Raw genomic sequence first — 23,557 nt, 5'->3', positions numbered from 1 at the left:
AAAACAGAGACAGTCTATTAATTTCATTTCCTTGAATACATCTCCCAGGAGCTTTCCGCTCTGCTCCAATTTAGACTGGTTGCTCTCTCTTCTTGTTACATAGATGTCTTGGGAACTCACTTCATTTTTCTGGGAGAATTCCCTTTGCCTTTCACTTTAGTTGGATTTCCTTTTTCCTAATCCTATGTCTTTCTCATGTCTTATTCCCTTGGTTTACTCCATAGAGTGTTTGGGAATTTTTTTTTTTTTTTTGAGACTTTGCTGGTGTGAATATGCCTTATGCCTCCCTCAACTTGATTATTTGTTGGTTTGGCTGATTATAAAGTTCTGTGCTATAGAATTTCCCTCACAATTTTAGAAGCACTTCTTCATTGTTTTTTGCCTTCCAGTGATGCTCTTAAGTCTAATGCCATTACATATATTCTTTATCCTTTGTATAAAACCTATTTTATCTCTTTAGAAGCTTGTAGGATCTTCTCTTTTTCTCTACTGTGACTTAGTGTGGGTTTTTACTTCTATTTTCTTAGATACATGAGGAACCATTAAATCTGCAAATTGTATACTTTAGTTTTAGAAAATTTCTTTTATTATTATTTTGTTGATGATTTCTTATCTTTTGTTTTCTCTGTTCTGTCTTTCTAGAGTTCCTAATAATTAAATATTACATATTCTAGACTGGATCTTGTAATTTTCTTATATTTTTACTCTGATTTTCCATTTCTTTTTCTTTTATACTCTTCTTTTTAAAGGAGATTTTCTCAGCTCTATTACCCAACCTGAAGTTTTTCATTTCTATAATCATTTTTATTTTCAAGACCTTGGTCTTGTTTTACACCCTCCCCTCCAAAAAAAATTAAAGCTTCTTGTTCTTATTTCATGAATGCTCTGTCTTCTGTTCTCAACTCTCTGAAGGTATTAGTTATAGTTTTTATTTTTTAGAAAAATTTCCCTCCTATGTAGTCTTCGTTTATTCCATTTTTTTGGTCTCTATTTTTCATATTAGATACTTTCTTCATATCTTTGATTGTCCTTGGCAGTCTGCTCATATGTTAAGAGTTAGATACTAATAATAAAGTAGCATACACTTACATAATGATTAAAGTGTATCAGACATTGTTCTAAGTGCTTCATCTATTTTAACTTATTTAACCCTCATAATGACTTTAGGAATTGGTTACCACATTGTTATTATTCCTATCTGACAGATGAGGAAACTGAGTCATAAAATGTTAAATAACTTGCACAATGTAACACAGTAGGTAAGTGGCAGAGCTAGGATTTGAATCCAGGCAGCCTGACTCCATAGTCCCTTCTTTTAACCATTATACTTACTTTATCTCTTATTGAAATAAGGAGCAAATCGGAAATTCTGTGTGTGTGGGTAGGGTTTGTCCAAGTAGTGTTACCTGAGTGAACTGTTTCTTTGTGGAACTTCTGATGAGGTTCTTTTTCATGGGCTGATTAGATTCACCAGAGAAGAATCTTCTAATTTGCTGTTCAGAGGTTGAAGCCTGGCAAGTGGCAGTTTGGTTGCCGAGTGGTGAAAGAAGACTGAGGAATGCGTCTGAAAATTTCATACAACTTTGACTTAGTCACCTGTCTCTGGTCTTCCAATCCAGAGATTTCTTGGTTTTACCCTGTCCAAGGAATAAACCTTCAGTTTTCTTCTGTGATGAGGCATTGTAAGTTGCCCAGTTGTGCAGATTCTGGGAGGGGATGGTGGAATATATCTGACTGTGACTCTTATTTTGAGTCTCATCTTTACCCAACTTTTGGTGTTGACCATTCTTGAGCCTTTTGTGGTTTCTGTGATGTAAACGTGATTGATTCTCATTTTCCCCACTGGTAGTGTAAGGTTCATCTTCCTTGTATTTGCTTTCAGTTTTTTTTTTTTTTTTTTTTTTGCAGTTTTTTCATTTTCCCTACTCTTTGACCCTGTGTTTATGTGAAAGCAAACAGTCAAATCTTTGCTTGCTATCTTTTAGGAAAAGATGTTGGGAAAAGACTTGAATAAGATGGGTGTTCTTAATGTGCCATTTAAAATTCTCTAAGTCTCTTGAAATAAATCTCAGATGTCTCCTTTTACCTGAAGCATTTCACGGTGCTCCAACTAGACATTTCACCTTCTGAAAATCTTTTTCTCCCCCCTTGGATTTTTTTTCTTCTTTCGTTAAGACCCTTTTATATTTCATGTTATATTTGCATGCTTTTCTTGCACACTGCCCTCCCTTCCACACCAGGTCGTAACTCTTTGAGGACCTTGAGTGATCTCTTCTATAGAGTTGCTTAATAAAAATGTTACATTAAGTGTTGTGTATATGTTTTTCTTGTGAAATATCAGCAATATATTGAATACTGAGGATAGTTAAGGAGGGAATTAATATAATAGTGCAACAGAAGAGATTAAATTCAGATGTAAAGAAGCCTGAGAATTGTTAAACCTAGATATTATGAAATCTTTCAACATAACAAAGTATACATCTTGCCCCCTGCCATGACACAAAAGAATGAACTGCATGAACTGTCAATTTTTTGACCAGGCTCATGATTCTATAACTTAGATGACAGATATATTTGGCATTGCTATGTTATATTTGCAGTTTAATGGGATAATGTTAAATGCGAGAAATCTTCTAAAAGGTTTACAAATGCACGGTAGGCAAAACAGTGTTCTCAATGTATTGGACTAGCTAAATCCATAAAGAAGCCCACATTTGTAATATTTCCTTTTAAAAACTAATTTTTAGTTTTTGTATTTTGTAAAATTGATTTTTACAAATCAGTGTTGTTAATTTTGCTCCTCCTGCTCTTTAAAATGTTCAGAAGGAAACAGAAACTATTTCAGAATTTGAAACTAAATTATTCAGAGAAAGGTTATTGCTTTAAAATAATAATGTTTATTTCTCTAGTACTGTATTTTAAGAAACTCAGGACACATTTGTCTTTTAAAATATATTAATATTTCTTTGAAAATAAAGTACAGGAAGACTAATCTGCATTTTAATGTGTCATAGTTGCTGGGGTATGGAAAGCATCCGTGGTCACTAATATGTTCTTTTGTAGAGCTAAATCAGTACTTAGGAAACTGATGGTATTTGGTTCATTACCACAGGCAAACAAGCTGAAATGATTGTTAGGCATGGGTATTTGTTTTTGTTTTCAAATTTTCTGGCACCTTACAAATTACTTATTGGGATATGACTTACGAAAACACATAGAAGCATTACTCTAAAAATTCCAATATTTTGAAACCATGTTATTTGGGTACAGTGTTTGTAGATGCTAAAAATATCTTTTAATTGTCTCCTGAGATTCGTGGGACACATGTGGAAAACACAAACTTGGTGTTTATAGTTTGACTCGGTTAATTCTCAGTACCCATATCACTCTTCTTTCATAATGCCTTCATGAAAAATGTAATCACATACAGATTTCTATTCGCTTGCAACACAGAATTAATGTGAATTCCATTTCATACTAACCACCATCAAAAGTTTCTGAAAGTCTGGTTTATATTTTTTAAGTGTATGTGGATGAGTTGCTTAGCTTTGATTTTTGGAGAAGTACATCTTTTAAAAATATTTCAACAGATTGTTAAATTGTGGGTAATGGTGACAATACTGGTGTCATATTCTGATTAATTTAATGTAGTCCCTTTTTATAATGTGTTTCTGTCTACATATTCCTTATAGTGTCATTACCTACTGAGTTTCTGTGAAAATAAATTTTCTTTGCCTATTAAAATAAAGCAATCCTTGAGATTGTTTTTTACTGTTTATTTTTCTTTGACTATCTTTGAGTTTTATTTTTGAAGGCATTTGTATTAATTTTAGTGACAAGGCAAAGCATGGCTGTAGATAACTACTGCTTTATAACTCAAAGCAAAATGCCTTAGAAAATACCTTTAGAATTAGAGCTTAGCATATGATTTAATTTGCTTAGCTGTTTTTTTTTTTTTTAGAAGTTGGAGAAGATTGTTTTTCTGTAATCAAGTCCGTTTAGTATTACTGGGTCAAGAAAACTATAATTAATATTTGAATATATTCACTTTTGAAAGAAAAGGAAACCAGTTATCGAACAGAGTATCACTTCACAATTTATTGTGAATTTATTTTTTGTTTTACTATATATCACCTATTACTCATTTTACCTTTCCAGGTTTTTTAGTTCTTTCACTGTTTGTTAGATAAAAGCGTCTCCTTCTTATTCTTTCTTTCTTTCTTTTTTCTTTTTTTTTCCAAAGCCCATGCACTCATGGTTTTATCCTTTTATTTTTATGATGTGCATTAGGACAAAATAAAGCATGTATTATCCCACTGCTTGTCTCTCTTACATACTTTAAGGGTAAAGAAGAGAGGTATTCTGGATATTCGCTTGTGTTTTTCTCTTTCCTGGTCTCCATGAATACATGACTTGATTTATCTTGATCAGCCTAGTAACTTGCTCCACATTTTTCCAAAAGTGCAAAGCAGTTTCAGCTAAAAATACACATATCAAAATGCTCCAGAAGTTGTGGCCACAGCTCAAAAATGCTGATCAATTTTGAAAATCTAAATCAACCTCGGCCATGAAACCGAGGGAAGAACCTTTGTGGTGTGGGACAGATTTCCAAAAATTCACCACAGTCCTGTTCTTAACTGGAGTTTGTGCTGATGTTGCCAGACAACTGAGGAATAGATGCAAAAAGCAGGAAGCATTATTGAATTGAGCCCTAGTGCCAATTTGGGAAAAGCAAATTAAAATGTAAAAGAATATTTTTCCACTCCTGGCGTCTCAACATAAAATGGCAAAATACATGGTTGCTGAAAAAGTCACAGAAATTGTTAATTTTGCCAGAATGGCTAATTTTGCCAAAAAACCTCAGTCTTTTTGTGTTAAAAATACATATGCATATAGTTAAAATATATTTTTTTAACCCAAATGAAATAGTTTTAATTTATAAATAAAAAAAAACAAATCAAAATGTATATATACCTTTAAGTGAGAGAAGTGTTTTGACATAAATGACTCTGTGTGTGGGCTTGTTTCAATGTCTTCTGTTTTTCAGGTGCACTTAAAGAATGGATGATGATGATTTTGGTGGTTTTGAGGTATGTGCTGTTATTTACCTTATTTTGCTTATGTAATTGTTTTAACTTTGTGGGATTATAATAGAGTATACTAAATGTATTATTTATCATTGGTGTTCATGATCCTTGATCATTTTGAATATAACTCTGGAATAAAAAAATGAAATCAAGAAAAATTAAAATATATTCCCTCTGACAGTTAAAACTGATTTATTGTTATTGAACACTTGGGCATGACCATAGGAATGGTTTAAATTGAGGTAGTTAAGTACTACTAGTGGAAGCAGTAAAGAAGAGGTTTGAGAAATTGCAGATGATTTTGCTGGGATACATGTCTTTTAGGAAATACTTGTGAGAGGAGGGATGAATATTGAAGATCTGTCACACATTTTCATGCTTACACCTGTAATGAGTTGATTTAATATATTAAGTACACGGCCTTTTGGTGGTTTATAGAACTAATTGTTTGCACTGTTGGATTATTCTCTTAGGTTTTAGTTGGATGCTTTGTAAGGAAATTGTTAGCTGAAGAAGCAGTCTTTTCCTTAATCCTTTTCAGTGTGTGTTCGTTTTATTGAAATATTTTGTAACCCAGTTATTTTTATGGAGCCAGTATAGTCTTGCAGGAAAATCTCTGGATTAGGAGTCAGGATGCCTGAGCTCAAGTCCTGGAACTACCATCAAGTGAGCTCTGTGATTTTTGCCTTTTTCTTTTTCTTTAAGAAAGACCTTTACCTAGTTTGGAACTTGGTGAAAAGGAGATTGTTATAGATAGGGACTGTAATTAATGACGTTAATAGGAGAAATGAGATATTAAGTATATATCCATATCATGAAAGAATAGTGTGAGTTTAGGTTAGGATCATTTTCTCTTCTGTTGATCTTTAATAGCTGTTAGTATGGAGATATTTAGAATATGAACTTACCTGTTTTGTTCACTTCATCTAACACTGTTTTTTGTTTAGCACATTTGTATATTTCCTGTATTTGGTTTAGTATTTTGGGATTTGTTGGGTGACTGAATCTTATTTATGTTACTGAATCTTATTATGTTACTTGATTTATTATATCAGAGAAAAAAGAGTAGATAATGTTCCTTAGAGTAACAGTTATACTTCAACGTGTATTCAACGGATATGTTCCTTTTAATATTATATAGGTACAAAGTTAACCAGCCATTCCAATTTAATTACGGTTGTTAGGGTTCTTTCTTTCTGTATACTGTTATAGAAATATGGAAGGTCTCTATCCTTGGGTATATAAACCATGTTTATTTGTCATAGTTTGTGGAGAGTAGCTACTGTATTCTACGTCACTTAGCTCCTGTGGCAGATTGCCCCAATTGACTTCTCCTTGGCTGACAACTCAATGCAGAATCCAAGTTGAAATTCTGGCTCTTTTTTTCAATGATAATTTTGCTGTGACCTGAACACTTAAGAGAGAGAAAACTCTGCACTGTTACCCACAAACTCAACATGCAGTAATTGACTGCCTCATAGTTTTAAAACTGTTTAATAGGAGGCTTTAATTTAAATGTCAGCTTTAGGAATTCTCTAAATGTTGAATGCTAGTAAGTTCAGCTGGTAGATTATTCAAGCATATGGATGAATCCTGTTTCTTTAGGTTGATCTCTTTTTGGTCTTGTGATAATTAATGAAAAAGATTTAGTCTCTAGACTTTTGAAGAAAAATGGTGTATTTTTCTTATTTACATAGGTAAACGCTGTGGTAGTTAGTTTAGAATACTTAGATATAAAGTTCACAAATGAAAATGTGATTAAGGGTATATGAAATTAAATTTCATTGGCAGGAGGTGTATTTGAGAAAGGAAGGAAGAGTTTTACTCAAAGATATAGAGCACAAACACTGGGGGTAGTCTCTAGTAGTGGGGGGTGGTAGCAGTGAAGACTGAAAAGCAATTGAGTATTCAGAGGAAATTTGAAAATGTGTGGGGTATTACAGAGTATTACATTTGCAGAATTGGGAGGCTTGATTGCTTAAATAGCATTTATACTTTTCAGATTTTCTAAAATAATTTTGCATTTGTTTTGTAGGCTGCAGAGATTTTTGATGGTGGAAATGGTGAAACCCAAACTACATCTCCTGCCATTCCTTGGGCTGCTTTTCCTACAGGTACTACTATAGAGTAACTAGGAATATTTTTTTCTTATTCAGCATTTTTGCCTTTCTTTTGAAAGCCCCTTTCCTACCTTTTCACTTTGCCTTCTTTGATCTGAAAAATGGAATGCCCCAAATTTAACATAGTTTTTTCCATAACAAATTATGGATTGAGTAAAAAATTCTGCAATGGTGGCTTGAGGCATGATTCCAAAAAAGATATCATGAACATTAAATAAAATTAAAGTACAATTGACATTTCCAAATTTGTCTTTGTTTTAGTAAGGTGAGGTGCCAACTAATTTTTTTAGAGTGTCCATTTCATTAATTAAAGACTCCTTAATATTCTAAAAATATTATAAAAATGATTTGTCATCCCCAACAGTATTTAAATTTAGAAGTTTTTCTACAGGAAAATCATTCAAAAGTATTAAGAATTAAGCCATCCAGGAAATTAAATACAAAAATAAATTCCATTATTGCGAGGTATTTTATGGAAGACCTAATGTTCAGTATTAATATAATTCTGTCTAAATAATACTTTGCATTTTCTTTTTGTTCTGCTCAATCATTGTGAAGTCAGGAGTCGAAGATGAAAATACCATTCTTCAACAGCTCTGCCTCATCTTAGATTATTAGAGTTATTCATTCTACAAATATTTTTCCAACACTTATTATGCATGAGACACTGTGGGGACATGTCCTTTACTTCAAGGGCAGGCACATACATATTTGTAATATGAAGCAGATTTGTGATTTGGGAAGAATGATGATTTTGTCATCCATTCGTTTAGCAAATGTTACTTCATGCCTGGTGTGAGTCAAGTACTGTCCTTGAAGCTGCGTATATATCATTGATCTGGGCTTTGAAGGATGCGTATAATTTCAATAGGCAGAGATTGGAATGGGGAAAGATTCTGAAAGGAGAAAAATGCTTGGAATAAAGGTGTAGATGTGGGAAAGAGGATGGCACCATTAGGATGCTCATTCTTGTTTGAAGGCTTTGTATGTGTTGTTTCCTTTGCCAAGAATTGCTCACCTTGCTTCCCACTGCCACTCTCTTCCACTCCCTTATCATATAAACTCATGTTTGTTTTATGTGTCGTTTCTTACTTTAATGTTTCTTTTTCTGGGAAGCCTTCCCAGAGAGCCTTCTCAAATCTATGTGCACCTATTTTCTGGCTTTCATGTTAGACTAAGTTTTGTAAGGTACCATGTCTGTTTTTCCGATTGTTATGTCTTAAATGCTGAACATAGTGCCTGGCTTGTAGTTGGCCCTCAGTAAATTTTGTAGAAAGAATAAAGAAAAACGAATGAATACATGAATGAGTGAATAAGTATCTGAATAAATGACTAGACTAGGGTGACAATGGGAGTGGATAGGAAGACTTGAGATAGTGATATTTATATGATGGTTTAGGATTTTCAGTGTGCTATTATGTTTCGTTTATTGTAGGTAGGGCAACTGCATTATTCCTGTCATACAGATGACGAAATGACAGTTTATAAAAAGTTTTGGAGTTTGATACAGATCACTGTGTTTAGGAGTGAAATTTATACTTTCATGTTCTATCATGAAATAAAAATGAAATACTTTCTTGTTTATTTTCAGTAACTTTGTTTTTTGAAAAAAGCATCAGCAGGACTATCTGACTGACTGGCTGTGAGGGTGAAGGAGGAATCAAAATTGATTTTTAAGGTTACGAGCCTCGGTTCTGGAAGGATGGTATTACCATGAACAGAAACAGAGAATTTAAAGGAGTTGGTTTGGGTCAGTATGAGGCCTTAATGAATTTGTCTTAGACATGACTATTTAAAGTACCTAGAGTTCAGAGAAAGGTGGGCTGGAGTTCTCCGTTTGGGAGTTTTTCCATTGATATGACAGTTGAAGTTGTAGGAGATCACTGGGGGAAACAACATGTAGAGAGAATAGCCTTAAGTAGAGGAATTTGGATGTCCATAGTTAGAGAACAGGAGGAAGAAAAAGAGACCAGAGACTTGAGAGATAAGGAGAGTAGGGGCTAGTGCAACACAGACATAAGGAGTAGAACATTTCAAAGAAGTCATGGTCACTGATGTCAAAGGCTGTAGGGAGGTCAGTGAGATTTGAGACTGAGAAAAACCCACAGACAGTCCTAAATGTCATTGAAGGAAATGGTTTCAGCAGAGTAGAAGTTGAAGCCAGATTGGACTTCTTTACTTTGCATGAAAGCAGGAGGAGTGTTTGTTTTTCTATAGTTATTGTGGCAATGTATTAAAGTATTGTATATTGTGAGCAACTTATTATTATATGTCACATCTCTATATATCTGTCTATTTGTACGTCAAGTCCTCAAAGCCTAATGAACTAGAATTAAAGAATAACCCCTCTAGTGTACACACACACACACACACACACACACACACACACACACACACACACACACACACACACACACACACACACACACAGTCTCTCCCTCACTGAAAAAATCAGACCTGAAGAAAGTACTCTTTTTGGACTTCCTCAGTGACTTGCAGAAGTGAAGGAAAACAAATCTGGCCAAGAGCTGAAGTTAGTGGCATGTTAGGTGATTGCTCAACGAAAGCAATCTTTCTCCTTTGTTGAATATAGTTTGTCTTCCTCTGGCTGCTGGATTCTGCCTCTGATTCAGGTATTTTGAAATTGTTTAGATAAGAGTGATGTGCACAAGCTGATTAGCGTAACAATTTAATCATTTCCGCACTAAATCCAGAAAAGATAGGAACTCTTTAAGAGATCTAAAGCAGATTTTTTCCAGTTTAAGAAGACTAGTATTCTCCTTTTGTCTGTTTTGCTACCTATACTCTAGCTGTCTGTAATCTATAAGAAAAATATTTTTAAGAGATGACTATTAACCAAATTTTACCACAGCATAAAATCCAAGAAGATTATTCAGAAACATTTGGTTTAAATTTTTAAAGTGCTTTGGGGAGAATAGAAATGTTCATTCTTGGGGTTAGGATAAAAGATTGTGTTAAGTACGGAGTGTAGTGGCTTAGTGTGCCTCGTGATTATCCTGCTTTAGGGCTGGTGGTTAGTTGGAGGATGATTTCGTAATAGCAACTGGGATAATTTGTCTCTCAGAATGTCTGTTTTTAGCCTTCAATACTGTTAATGAATTGAGGTACCTTGGGACGTGCATTTTTCTGTAATATTAGCATCATTTATGTAGTGGGAACTTTTAAAATACCAGATTATATTCAATGCTGATAATGAAATTAAAAAATTGCCAGTCAGAATAAGTGAAACACTCAGGTTGGTTCTTTACACAAATTATTATCTCTAGGCCCCTCCCTCATCAGAGGTGTGGCATCTAACTTATGATATGTGTCTCTACACTTCCTTTATCAAAGGAGTTGGAGAATGTAAGTGATGAATGAATACGAAATTATGAATCTCCTTTTTTCCTCTTGCCTTTACTCTCAATAAAAGTGTGATGATTATTATTTCATTTCAGTGAAAGCTACTCAATGAGAAGAATTGCCTCAGTCATTTTCCTCCCTATTTCATAGCCTTACCCTCTAGCTTGTCTCCATGGCTATTGTTGGAACCCTGTGAGCCAAACTGTGATCTACATTGTTTCTAGATGATGTCTGTTCCTATCTGTTTGCCATTGCTTCTGGTTGTCACACCTTCCCTCAACTCCTGTCTGCTTAATTGAGTCTTATTTTTTCCTTTAAGAAAAAACATAGTGTTTTCACTGTTTGTTCCATATCTCATAATTGCTCCTCCTTCTGAGCTACTGTATCATTTTTTTCTGCACCATTTGCTTGGCACTTAGCTTATGCCAATTTGTATTTGTTTAAAATTGTGGTAAAATACGTATAACATAAAATTTACCATATTAATTAGTTTTTTATTAATTTTTTTATTGGAGTACAGTTTATTTACAATGTTATATTAGTTTCTGCTGTACAGCTAAGAGAGTCAGTTATACATATCCACATATCCACTCCTTTTTAGATTCTTTTCCCATATAGGTCATTACACAGTATTGAATAGAGTTCTCTGTGCTATACTGTAGGTCCTTATTAGTTATCTATTTTATATATGATAGAGTATTTTATATATAGTATATAAATATATGTATTATATGTTTAGTATTTTATATATAGTCAATCCCAATCTCCCATATATCCCGCCCCCCCACCATATTAATCAGTTTTAAGTGTACAATTCAGTATTTTTAATTATATTCACATTGTTGTGCAACTAATCTCTAGAACTTTTTCATTTGTAAAACTGAAACTCTGTAGCCATTAAACAATAACTATCCAATTCCCCCTCCCCTCAGTCCCTGGCAACTATCATTCTACTTTCTACCTCTATGAATTTGACTACTCTGGATAGCTCATATAAATAGAATCATCCAGTATTTTTCTTTTTGTGATTGGTTTATTTTACTTAGCATGATATTCTCAAGCTTCATCCATGTTGTAGCATGTGTCGGAATTTCCTGCCTTTCCTAGCCTGAATAATATTGTACGTACAGACCACATTTTCTTTATCTGTTCATTCGTCCGTGGACACTTGGGTTGCTTCCTTTGGCCATTGTAAATAATGCTGCTATGAACATTGGTGTACTAATTTGTATTTTTAAAGATATGATTTTATCAGTATGACTTCCATCTCTGAATGTCTACTTTAGTCTAAGCCTTGGAGGGCAGAGGCCATGTTTTAAACATTTTTTAATCAAAAGTACCTAAGTATAGCATTGTGCCTTGCTAATCAGTAATTGTTTCTTGATAATTAATAGAGCAGATTTACTTTCAAGTAACTCTTTTTGCTTATTTTAATTCTTTGAGGGTATTTAAATAGTTTTTTAATCACAAGTTAGAGGAAGGCAAACTTAAGCTTTCTTTAAAAATTATAGTAATCTTGGAAATCTTAGATAATTATTCAAAGATGGCTAAGAAGCTATTTCCTCTTGGGCTCAGTTAACTTTCCTGGTCATTCCCAATTCAGACAAATAACCTGGGGATAATGGTTAGTAAGAGTAGTCACAGATTCTCAGAAAGAGAGAACAGCTATTTTGCTATTTTTTTCTAATTTTTTCCCTGGTCCTACAGTGTATAGGCAGATAACAGTAGAGGACAGCAGAAGTTAGACTAAGTTTTAGTTCAAAATATTAGGAGTCTAGAAGCAGCAATAATAGTATCCAGTTCTTTTACCTCCTTTTTAAAATATTATTCTTCTAAACATTTTTCCCAAAGAAAAATCATTCCAGATTTTTCATAGCATGAGATATCAGGAAGTTTTTGAACTTGCTTCTTATAGAACTATATTTTTTAGAAAAAAATTTTTTTTTGGCTAAGAAATCTCTTGTTTTTTCAAAATCATTCTCAAACAATTAACTATCTTTTGTAAATTTTTATAAGACTGGTAATACTCTGCCTTTTAGGAAACTAACTTTTCGAAATGAATGTCTATCTTCTGATATACACATGTTTATATACATACAAATGCAAATGTATATATATATATATCAGAATGTAGACATAAATAGATAGATATTCTCATTTCTTCCTTTTTCTCCACTTTTACCTTCCAGTGCAAGTTATCTTTCCTACCATACCCTTTTGAAGGAAGGACTCTATCTTTACTTGACCTTACAAGTTCTAAGAACATTAGACTGTTAGTCTTAGTTTGGCTTTAGTACATTTTTGATTATGTTTTCTGATTGCAGCAGACTCAAAGTTTCAGAATCCATGATATTTATTTAAATTAATTATTTGCTTGTTTGTTCATTCACTAATTCACTCATTTATCACATGTTTGAAAATAAACTGTGTATCAGACACTAAGTGCCATGTGCTGTGGACCAACTTATGCTACTTTTGTGATACTGTATGAAATGTGTCATCTCAAATGACAGGGTGTCTCCTGAAATGTAATGTTAATACTAGCAAGTGCTTTTAACAATAACTTTAGTTTGAAATCTGTGATAGAGGTTGCATGAAAAGTATATTAGGTCAGAAAGTGTTGTCATGTTGCCATTGTGTACAGTGTGGGTGGTGCTGTTTTAGAGGCAAATGACTGTTCACTTTTTACTTTAAACTGTATAAATATAAATTGCCTAGAAGGCGAGGTGGGAGGCAAAACCTTGAATATTGTCCTTTCCAATATGTTTCTAAGTTCCTTGCAGCACTACACAGACCACATTAGACTGCATTGACCATCAAAGGGAAAAACAAGTGGTCCAGATAGATACTTTAATCCAAATTAGCTCCTTCAAAACAGCTTATATAGAGGGCAAACTAAACTGTCTTTTCACAAGCCGACCCTTTAGAAGGGATAATGGGAACTGGACCAGCAGATGTTGAACCAAATAACTTAGATGTGGTTCACTTTGCATCTGGAGCTATTTGCATACAAAGCCAACAGGAAAGTTCAAACATTTTTCTCAAGACATTGGCAGAGAGAAACTTGGAAGACAGATGCCTTTTTGATTTCATGGTTCAGTTTTTCCGTTCTCCATTCTCCTGGCCAGGAAAACCTAGGACAACAAACCGGCCATTTTGTTAATATCCCATTACTCTCCTTGCTAACCCTGTTTTTCCAGTAGAATCTGTTACACATCTATAAGAGCTCAGAACCTGAGTCCACACATTTTTGTTTGAGAAAAAATTGTGATTTTTTTTTTTTTCAGATTAATCTGTGGTTTGCACATAGGGGTAGTAAACCTTAACTGAATTCGTTGGTCTGATCTATATTTGAGGTAAAATTTGAAGGTGACTTACTCCATATTCACATACTGTATTATAATAGGCAGTATAGGTAATGTTTGAAAACTTTTGTCGCTTCTACTTTGTATCCACATTGGACATTTTTTGCCAGGACATAAACTGGATTTCCATTGTAGTCTAATAATTTTGTAATATTGTCACACTGGGTATTTGAATGGAAGATTGCCAGATAGCTGCTTTTGCTACTTCTTGTATTTTTTTCTTACCTCCCAGATTTTTAACTCACCTTTATTTTTTCTGGAGCCAGTTTTTATAAATGATGACTAAGACGGTAACTTCTATAAAGCTGTGAGTTATGGCTGTACATGTAAGTATCAGTCCTTATGTGGGTTTTCAGTAATTTATGACAATTTCTGTCTTCATTAATGCATATAATAGGAAATATGTTAGTGATATTTATTATGACTTTGAAGATTAGGTTTGTAATGTGGTTTACAGTCAAATATCTCTGGCTATGGAATGAGGAGTTCTGCTTTTCGCTTTCAACTAACTGTGTAACTTCTCTGAAATTCAATTATTTAATCTGTAAATTGAAGGGCTAGACGATATCTAAGCATTCTTCCAGATTTTGAGTTCCAAGTTTATTTGTAAAATTTTTTCTGATTACAATGTCTGTAATATGAGTAGCTTCCACTAGGTGAATCATGGTACCTTTTAACTGCATGGTCAAACTGACACAGTACTAATCTAATAAATTACATTTAGTCTAAAAACATAGCTGTAAACATAGAACACAAATGTTACTGTGAAGAACTGTAGAACTGAAGAGAAACTTGGTCCTTTTCTATGTATTTTAATTATTATCAATTACTGTTTAAACTCATTTTTTTCTGGTGTTTTATGGTACAGTCTATCTCTTTTATCTGATTCTGAACTTGCTTATTAAAAAGACAATGGTTTGATTTTTAGAATATTATAGAATACAGGTACAAATTTTTAAAATAGAGCTTTGTAGAGATTTTTGCACATTATTAAAAATGATGAAGTCTTGGCCGTGAATCTTTTTTCTATAAGATGAAGGTAGTGCTCTGATTCTTGATGATCACAGTGCTGAGTTAGCCAACACCACCACCACCACCAAAAACTTAGGCTCTGTCTTGCTCAGTAGCAGTGTAAGTCATTGTCAAATGTTCTTATAACAATATATAAATTTCTGTATCGCTGCCCTTCTGAATTATGCTTCTTTGGCCTCAGAAAATATACTTTTTATTGTTTCTGACAGCCAGGCAGACATACTCACATGTAGTACAAAAGGCATGAAAGAAAAGGGAAATAATATTAAAGGTATACAGTGAACATTTCTCTTTTATCCTAGTCCCCTAGTCCCATTCCCCTAGTCCACTAGTCCTACTCCCCTGATAAAACTTGTTTTCATTTTCTTTTGTAACCCTCCAGATTTCTTCCAGGCATATAAAAATGTGAATGTATCCTCCTCTTCTTTTTACACAAATCATAGTATACTGTATATACATGCTAACGCCTCTTGCTTTTTCCCCACCCTAGTAGATGTTGCTACAGGAGTACTTCTAGATCTTCCAGATTCATTTTACTGGTTGCATAGCACTCTTTTGCATGGATGTATCATTATTCATGTAACTAGTTATTTTACTCCCGGTTTTTTGCTGTTACAAGTAACCCTACAGGGAATATTTTTGTATGTATTTTCTGTGAAGCTATTTTAATTTAGATGATAATAGTTAGTATATTGTTCCTGTGACTTAATGGAAAGATCAGTTAAAATTAACAAATAGTTCATTTATTAATTTTACTAAAATGAGCACAGGACAAACATGTTCTCTAACTCTAAATAATGTCATATTTTATATTAATATGGTCACACATAAGACAATGTTGGTGACATTGAAGGTGATGCTAATTTTATGAGTATGTTGAAAATAAAATCTTCAGCTGACTATGAGCAAATCAGCATGGTAGGTTGAAATACTCTTTAGTTGTCATATTGTATTTTTTAATGTGTCAAATAATGTTTATTGGAACATTGTTTATAATAGCCTAAACTAGAAACAACCCAAATGTCAATCAAAAGTAGAAAGTTTAATATTTTGGGGTATATTTATATAATAGAATACCATACACCTGGAAAATTAACAAACTACCACTGCACATAAAAACACGAAGGAATCTCATGAACATATATACTGTTCTCACAATATCTTTAAAGGATCAGTAAGAGGTCTCAGTTGACAAACTGTTCTGTAATTCAGGTCCTAGTCTAAAATCTGATGTCTAGAGTGTCAGCATCCCTTTGGAGTCATGGGATTCTTGTTCTTCACGAGGATGAGGGCTCCGTGTTTTGGTCAGTGAGCTAGGCTTAAGACCAGTTCATAGCGAGCCCCATGCCTGAATCTGCCAAAGGGCAGAAGTCATCATCACCCTGTTTGTTCACTCAGGATGGCATGGGGTAAAGAGTGGGAAGTAGACTTTAGATCAGGGAACTGTGGATGAATGGTGCAGTATGTGACTAGGAAAAATTTCTGACTTAAATTCTCTGAATGGAGGTCAGAGGCAAAGGCCAGACCTGAAGCTAACAGAGCTGCCTATGTCCCTCTCCCCCTTTACAGCTTTACCTCTGAGATTCTTGTTTTAGACTCCTAGGCCTAGCTCTAGCTGGAAAAAGTAAAATCTTCTACTGTGGGAATTCTCAAATGGCCAAACTGAGGATTCAGGGGCCCGTGGGAACATGACACTGACAGGACAATAGGACCAGCATAACCAGAGGTTCTGCCAGATGTGCCCTGCTGTACACTTGGCTCGATGTCTCTGGACTGTTGTCTCTCATGAACACTATTGCTAATATGCGTACTTTGTGCTCACTCAGGTTGAGTGTTCGAGCACTTCTTCCTTCTTTTTGAAGTTTGGGTGTTTGATGTTCTGGAATAGAGTCTCCAACTCTCTGTGCTATTCTGTTCTGTAGACGTTGAGTTTCTGGTCCTTCCTCTTTAGGGAGTACCATGATTTCCTGAGATTTTTGAAACTTCTGTTCCTTCTCTGTTCCTGTTCCCTCGTTGTGGTTTTCTGATCCACAACCCACCCATCAGCAAATACTGTAGGTTCTAAGTTTAATTAAACTTGGGGATCTTTTCACTTCTCTCTGCTTCCCTAGTTACTACTCCAGTCAAAGCCACTATCATGTCTTTTCTAAATGACTTCATTTAGAAGCTCAGAGTGGGAGTTTTTTCCCACTCTGAGCTCTCTTAGCCCCTTTCTTTAAGTGGCACCCAGAGGGCTGGGCTACAGTGAATACTTAGTAAATGTTGGCTATTTGTGGAATTTGATTTTAAAGTTTAGAAGTGTTTGGGATTTTTTCATTCTTGTGGATTCCTGAATATCAAAGTATAAAACATTATTTGACTATAATTTTAGAGATTGTAATTTTGACCTGTTATTATAATGTTTCCCTGAATATTTGTATTATTCTCTACATTGAGAACTAAAGGTTGTGCCTGTTATTAGGATATTATCTTGAATAAGTCGTAGAAACTCATTGCAGTTAAAAAATTGTGCATGATTTGGGCATCATTATTGTGTCTTATCAAAGTATTAATCCCACTCTGATTTCCACAATTAATTTATGTGATACAGCCCATATTTGTTAATTTTTTCTTTCTAATTAAAGCATTGCTGAGGTGACGATCCAATTATTTTTAATACTTTCATTGTGAAAAAAATTTCCTTCATTTAAATTATAATTGAAAAATCTTTTGAGGTTTGTTTTCTTGAATTGAATGTGATAAAGACTAATTTTGTTGTGGACCTCCTCAGATAGATTGTTTTGGATAATGTACCTTTAATAATGGCCAAATAATTTTAGGGTAAATGAAACAGAGATTGCTTAAAGTACTTAGAAATTAGAACAGAAAGATGCTTAGGAATATATTTTAGAACTGTAAATACATAGTGATGTTTTTACCTAATCTTAATGCTATAGAAAGTTTGTCTGCCTGACATGAAGGTTTTGATTATTTTGTATCTATCACGTCTGAGGTCAAAATAAAGGAAAGTGGGTAAAAGGTGATTCAGCTAATTTGGATAGAAATTTTAATTTAATTTGTCAGACATCACAGAGCTGACAAAATATTGTAATAAAATTTCACATGCAGTTTGGTTATTATGAAACCCTTTACCCAGCTAAATAAACTGTTATTTTCTTCTTTAACTATTCCCTTGACATTTATGAACATACAGCAAGTAAAACAAAAGAAAATTTTTGCTGATAGAATTGTTCATTTGTCTAGTGAATAAACAGTTATTGATTTTATCAACCTGTTAGGTTCCTAAAGGAACATTCTATAGTATTTTAATCCTTGGTCTTATGATCTAAACACATATACTTTGTTTTCATGGAATGTTTGATGAAATTTAAGAATTTCATTTCTCCTAAATTTTTAAAGATAGATTAGATTCTCATTTGGTTACCAGCCATTTTGTTTGAAGTCAGGGCATGAGACTATTTACTTTCTACTTCCTTTTGGTTGTGTCCCCCCCCTTCCCCATTCAATAAGTATTTATTGTGTACCGAGTCCAGGGGGAACAATGGAAAACAAACAGGATAGACTATGCTATGAATTTGTTAAATTAACATTTGTCAAGTAGAGCACAGGCTGCCTCATGATGAGTTGCATTCAGCAACAGACGGCAAGAGAAACTGAAATGAAGAAGTTTATTACCCACGGGTCCTGGAGGAAGTACATGGCATGCCTTGTGGGGCCACATCAGAAGGTCAAGATAGAGTGCAGACGGAGGGTGTGAAAGAATCCAGGGCCTATGCTTTTATTAGGGTCCCAAGGTGGAGGTTTCAGGGGTTCCAGGGCTAAGTCTGGATTGGGCGGTTCATACCAAACGACAGGGAATAGTAAACTCCATGGGGGTCTTATCAAAGGGGTACAAAAAGAGAAGGCCCTGGGGGGTGGGGGAGACTGCCCATCACAAGGGCTGTTGGAGAAGTCATATTAAGAACTTAAATTTGCTTGTGACTCTGTGGGCAGTTATCTAGGGAGTGTGCTTGCCCAAGAGGGCTAGTGGCAGTTTAAGGTCTCTGCAGGCCACTCGGCCAAACAAAATGGGTGTCGAGGCAGCAATATGGTGGAGTAGCTTAGTTAAACTCTCGACATACAAGATACCTGCCTTCACGAGTCTTGCAAGCTTGTAAGGTGCACAGAAATTAAATAATTACAGATAATTATTTAATTATAACTAAGATATCTTTTTTAAGGGTAGATACAGGGTATCAGGATAGTAGAAACAGAGAGTGACGTGGACACTGCATTATAGCTGGGAAGTATATCAGACCACTGTCTGAGTCCAAATAGGGGTCAACAGGCCCCCCCCGCAAAAAAAAAGCCTATAATAGGGAGGCAGGCTTATCTGAAAGAGCTGAAAGCTTTGCAGCAGAGAAGAGGGAGATGGAGAGAACATTTCCAAATACTAATTTTTGGGAATGTCAACATTCTTAATTTTATGTTTATTTCCTGATTTATTAAAATCTCTTTCATGATTGTTATTCTCTTTGCTCTATTTTGTTGGGTTTATTTTTGTATTTTTCCTAATTAAAAAAAAATGTTGGGTCTTTCCTGGTGGTGCAGTGGTTGAGAGTCTGCCTGCCGCTGCAGGGGACACAGGTTTGTTCCCCGGTCCGGGCAGATCCCACATGCCGTGGAGCGGCTGGGCCCGTGAGCCATGGCCGCTGAGCCTGCGCGTCCGGAGCCTGTGCTCTGCAACGGGATAGGCCACAACAGTGAGAGACCCGCGTACCGCCCCAAAAAACAAAACAAAACAAAACAAAAAACTGTTGATGCCTATCTCTTTAATTTTAACCTTTCTTTTCAAATATAAGGATTCAAGGATATAATTTCCCCTCTGTTTATTACTTTAGCTGCATCATGCCAGTTATGATTTTTTAAAAAAAATCCTCCACTTATATTTTCTGATTTGGAGTCTGGATTATTCCTTGATTTAATTTAAGAGTATTTAATTTCTAAGCATGGGTTTTTTTCTAGTTATTGTTTCTTGATTGCTTTGTTGCTGGAGAAAGTAGTTTAATACGAATTCTTCGTGATTTGATGAGACTTGCTCTGTGGCATAATGCTATCTGAGGATGAGCAGCATTGATATCCCCAGGTGCTTGTTAAAAATACAGAATCTCAGGCTGCATTCCTGACCTACTGTGACAGAGTGTGTGTTTTAACAAGATCCCCAGTTAATTAATGCTTATGAACATTAAAGTTTGAGAAGCACTGCTGCTCTGGTAGATACTATGTAGATACTGTATTCAACAACTGCAGAGTACACTATATGATAGTTTATCTAAATATTAATTTGTAGGAATGTTGCAGTCTCTTTGTGTTGGTGGATTTATAAACTTCTTGTTGAAGCTCTGTAACTTTTCACTTTTTCTATTTTGAGATTCTGTAACTAGGTATATTCATATTTATAATATCTTTTTGGTATATTGAACTTTTTATTATTATGTGGTCATCTCTTTATATCTGTAGAATTAGTTTGTGCCCCAAATCCATTTTGTCTGATAATAAATACTGCAGCTTTATTTTGATTAGAATTCAACTGGCATTTCTTTTTCCATTCATGTTTTTCAGTCTCTTTGTATACTTATGTTTTTTAGATATGTCATTCGTAAAGAGCATAAAGATACATTTTGTTTGTTCATCCAGCCTGATAGTCCTTGTCTTTGAATTGGAATATTTAGTACTTTATATTTTAATGTAATTACTGATGTACATTTTTTTTTCCTACTATTCCAATTTTGGCTTTCTATTTGTACTGCCATTTTGTGTTTCTTTTTTCTTTTTTACTTTTTTTGAATTGATTTTCTTGTTTCTTTTTTTCTCATGCTCTACCAGTTTGGAAGTTACATACTCTGCTTCTCTTCTTTGGGTAATTTCCTTGGAAATTTTAACATGCATTCTTAACTTATTAAAGCCTTAAACAAATGAGTATCTTTATCCTCCTCTTGAAAAGTACAAAAAACTGTGAGACATTTGAACCTCAATGATTTCTTCTTGTTATTCTGCTATTTTTTTCTAGTATTTTTTACATATATACTCAGAATCTGCATATATATTTATATATTTAATATATATTCAACTCTACAAGGCGTTGTTGTTATTAGTGTTTTACATAGATGAAGTATATTGGATTTACCTGCATATTTACCATTTTTTCTTTATTTCTTCTTGTAACTTAGACTCTCCATCACAAATCATTTTCCTTATGCTTGAGGTGCATCGTTGAGAATTTTCCAGAGAGAGACTCATTGTTGGCAAACTCTCAGTATATTCTTGTTTGAAAATGCTTGTCCCTGTCCTTGTTGGATAGTTTCACCTAGATGTTTCTGAGTTGACAGTCATTTTTTTTCCTCTGCACGATGTGATTATTACTCCTCTGTCTTCTAATTTCTATAATTGTTGTTGAGAGGTTAGTTGGTTCCATTAATTACTGCTCCTTTGAGGGTAATTGGTCTTTTCTTTCTGGTTACTTTTATGATTTACTTATTCTTTGTAATTCGTGTTTGTAGTTTCACTGTGATGTAGCAGGTATGGATATCTTTTTATTTACCTTGCTTAGAATGTGATGGGCTTTTTGAATGTATGGGTTGAATCCATGGATTTAAGAAGCATGATAAGCTACAGATTCAAGAAGTGCAGCAAATCACTTATGGAAAATTCCGTCACTTCTGGAAAATTGTTAGCCATTAGCTCTTTCTTTTTTTCTTCATTAAAAAATTTTCTTTTTAATTAATTAATTTTATTTTTGGCTGCGGTGGGTCTTCGTTGCTACACGCTGGCTTTTCTCTAGTTGCGGAGAGCGGGGGCTACTCTTCGTTGTGGTGCGTGGGCTTCTCATTGTGGTGGCTTCTATGGTTGTGGAGCACAGGCTCTAGGCCTGTGGGCTTCAGTAGTTGTGGCATGTGGACTCAGTAGTTGTGGCTCGCGGGCTCTAGAGCACAGGCTCAGTAGTTGTGCATGGGCTTAGTTGCTCCGTGTCATGTGGGACCAGGGCTCAAACCCATGTCCCCTGCACTGGCAGGTGTATTCTTAACCACTGTGCCAGCAGCAAAGCCCTATCTCTTCTGATATTAGTTTTGTTCCATTTTCTCTTTTCTCTTCTTCTGGAACTCTAAAATTAGATAAATGGTAATTTTTTAAAACTCTGTCTCTGTGGCTGTTAACCTCTTTTTCACGTTTTGACTGTCCTTTAGTCTGATTAATTACAGATGTACTTTTCATTTCACTATGCTTTTCTTCATCATTGTCTAAGCTGATACAAAACCTATCCATTGTTTATAATTTCAGTTTTCTTTCTTCCTTCCTTTCTCTTTCTCTTCCCTTCTTCCTTCCTTTCTTCCTTCCCTCCTCCCTCCCTCCCTTCCCTGCTTCCTCCCTCCCTCCCTCCCCTCCTACCTTCCTCTCCTCCCTCCCTCCCTTCTTCCCTCCCTCCCCTCCCTCCTGATAGCTCCTGCTGTGTTTAAATTTCTAAAAAAGAGAATATAATGGCATCCACTTTGGGTTTTGGCATATGGCTTTAGATATATATCTCTAAGAATATGTTGCTATCCTAAGTTTCTTTTTAATAGTATATTCATCATATACTACTGGAACAGTAGTTCCAGGATTTTTTTAATAAAAAATTCTTTACCCATGTATTCTACTTCTTGATGCCTGGTCTTTGCTAATTTCACTGAAAGTAAAAAAAAAAAATATTGACATGAAAAATTAAGCAAATGGGCTAGATTCTAACAATTAGTGTGTACATTTGTATATTTTAATGTATTTCAGTCTTGTATCATCACTGTAATATATTTGCTATGGCCTAATTAAATATGATGATGTCAAATGTGCTTGTATTAAATTTTTTTTCTTAGATCCATGAACTATAGAAATCATAAATCTATATCCCTTGATTATTTAAGAACATTTGGTATCTTTATATTAATTGAATATTTTATATATGCATATCTCTCTATATATAGATATATGATTCTTACAATCTTTGAGTTACATTTCTTTAGAAAGAGAACGTATTGTTATTGGTCAAAAAGGTACTGTTTAGAGTTTAAACCTGACGTCATTTTGGATTCATTGGGTGTAAACCAAAGAGATATACTTGTTTCCTAGATTCTCTTATGGTTAAAGTAAACTTAAATAGGCAATCATACTTAACAAGTGTATAATGAAAATAACTAGTATCTTCTTTCTCTTGATGCGATGGATATGAATATATGATTTTTTTACCTCTGGAAAATAGTTCACATTTTCATGTTTCTCTTGTACACATTTGTATAGTTCTTTGTGTAGCTCATAAAGTGGTAAACAGCTGGGCTGAGGGATAGACTGTCATTTTTGCTTTACTTAGAGTGCTAAGTCCATCTCTTAGGTTTTTGAGCCTGAATCAGTCTTCTTGGGGCAACTGGATTTTAAAGTTTTCATAGAAGGGCAGTGTTTTTAGAAGGAAGTATAGAAGTTTGGTCAAATTTGGTTTAGAAAAGCTCTTCATTGTTTTGCTTATTGAAGATATTAGCTAAGACTTCTTTGTAGATTAAAAAGAATCTTACATAAGAGTCCATAC

General features: G+C 34.4%; 1 protein-coding gene across 8 annotated transcripts in view; it reads left to right on the top strand.

The window, feature by feature from the left end:
• Positions 1-23,557, top strand: part of CCDC91 (coiled-coil domain containing 91) — a 409,698-nt gene that overhangs the window by 84,161 nt on the left and 301,980 nt on the right. For all 8 annotated transcript variants that reach the window (XM_070046418.1, XM_060305802.2, XM_060305805.2 and 5 more), the window contains exons 2-3: positions 5,048-5,090; positions 7,123-7,201. In XM_070046418.1, the coding sequence (XP_069902519.1) occupies positions 5,061-5,090; positions 7,123-7,201 (109 nt within the window). In that variant the 5' untranslated portion in view covers positions 5,048-5,060. The remainder of the gene's footprint in view (positions 1-5,047; positions 5,091-7,122; positions 7,202-23,557) is intronic.

Source organism: Globicephala melas, chromosome 10 (genome assembly GCF_963455315.2).
Source record: "Globicephala melas chromosome 10, mGloMel1.2, whole genome shotgun sequence".
NCBI lineage: Eukaryota > Metazoa > Chordata > Mammalia > Artiodactyla > Delphinidae > Globicephala > Globicephala melas.
Note: the sequence above shows the minus strand (reverse complement) of the source record. Positions and strands in the feature narration are given on the sequence as shown.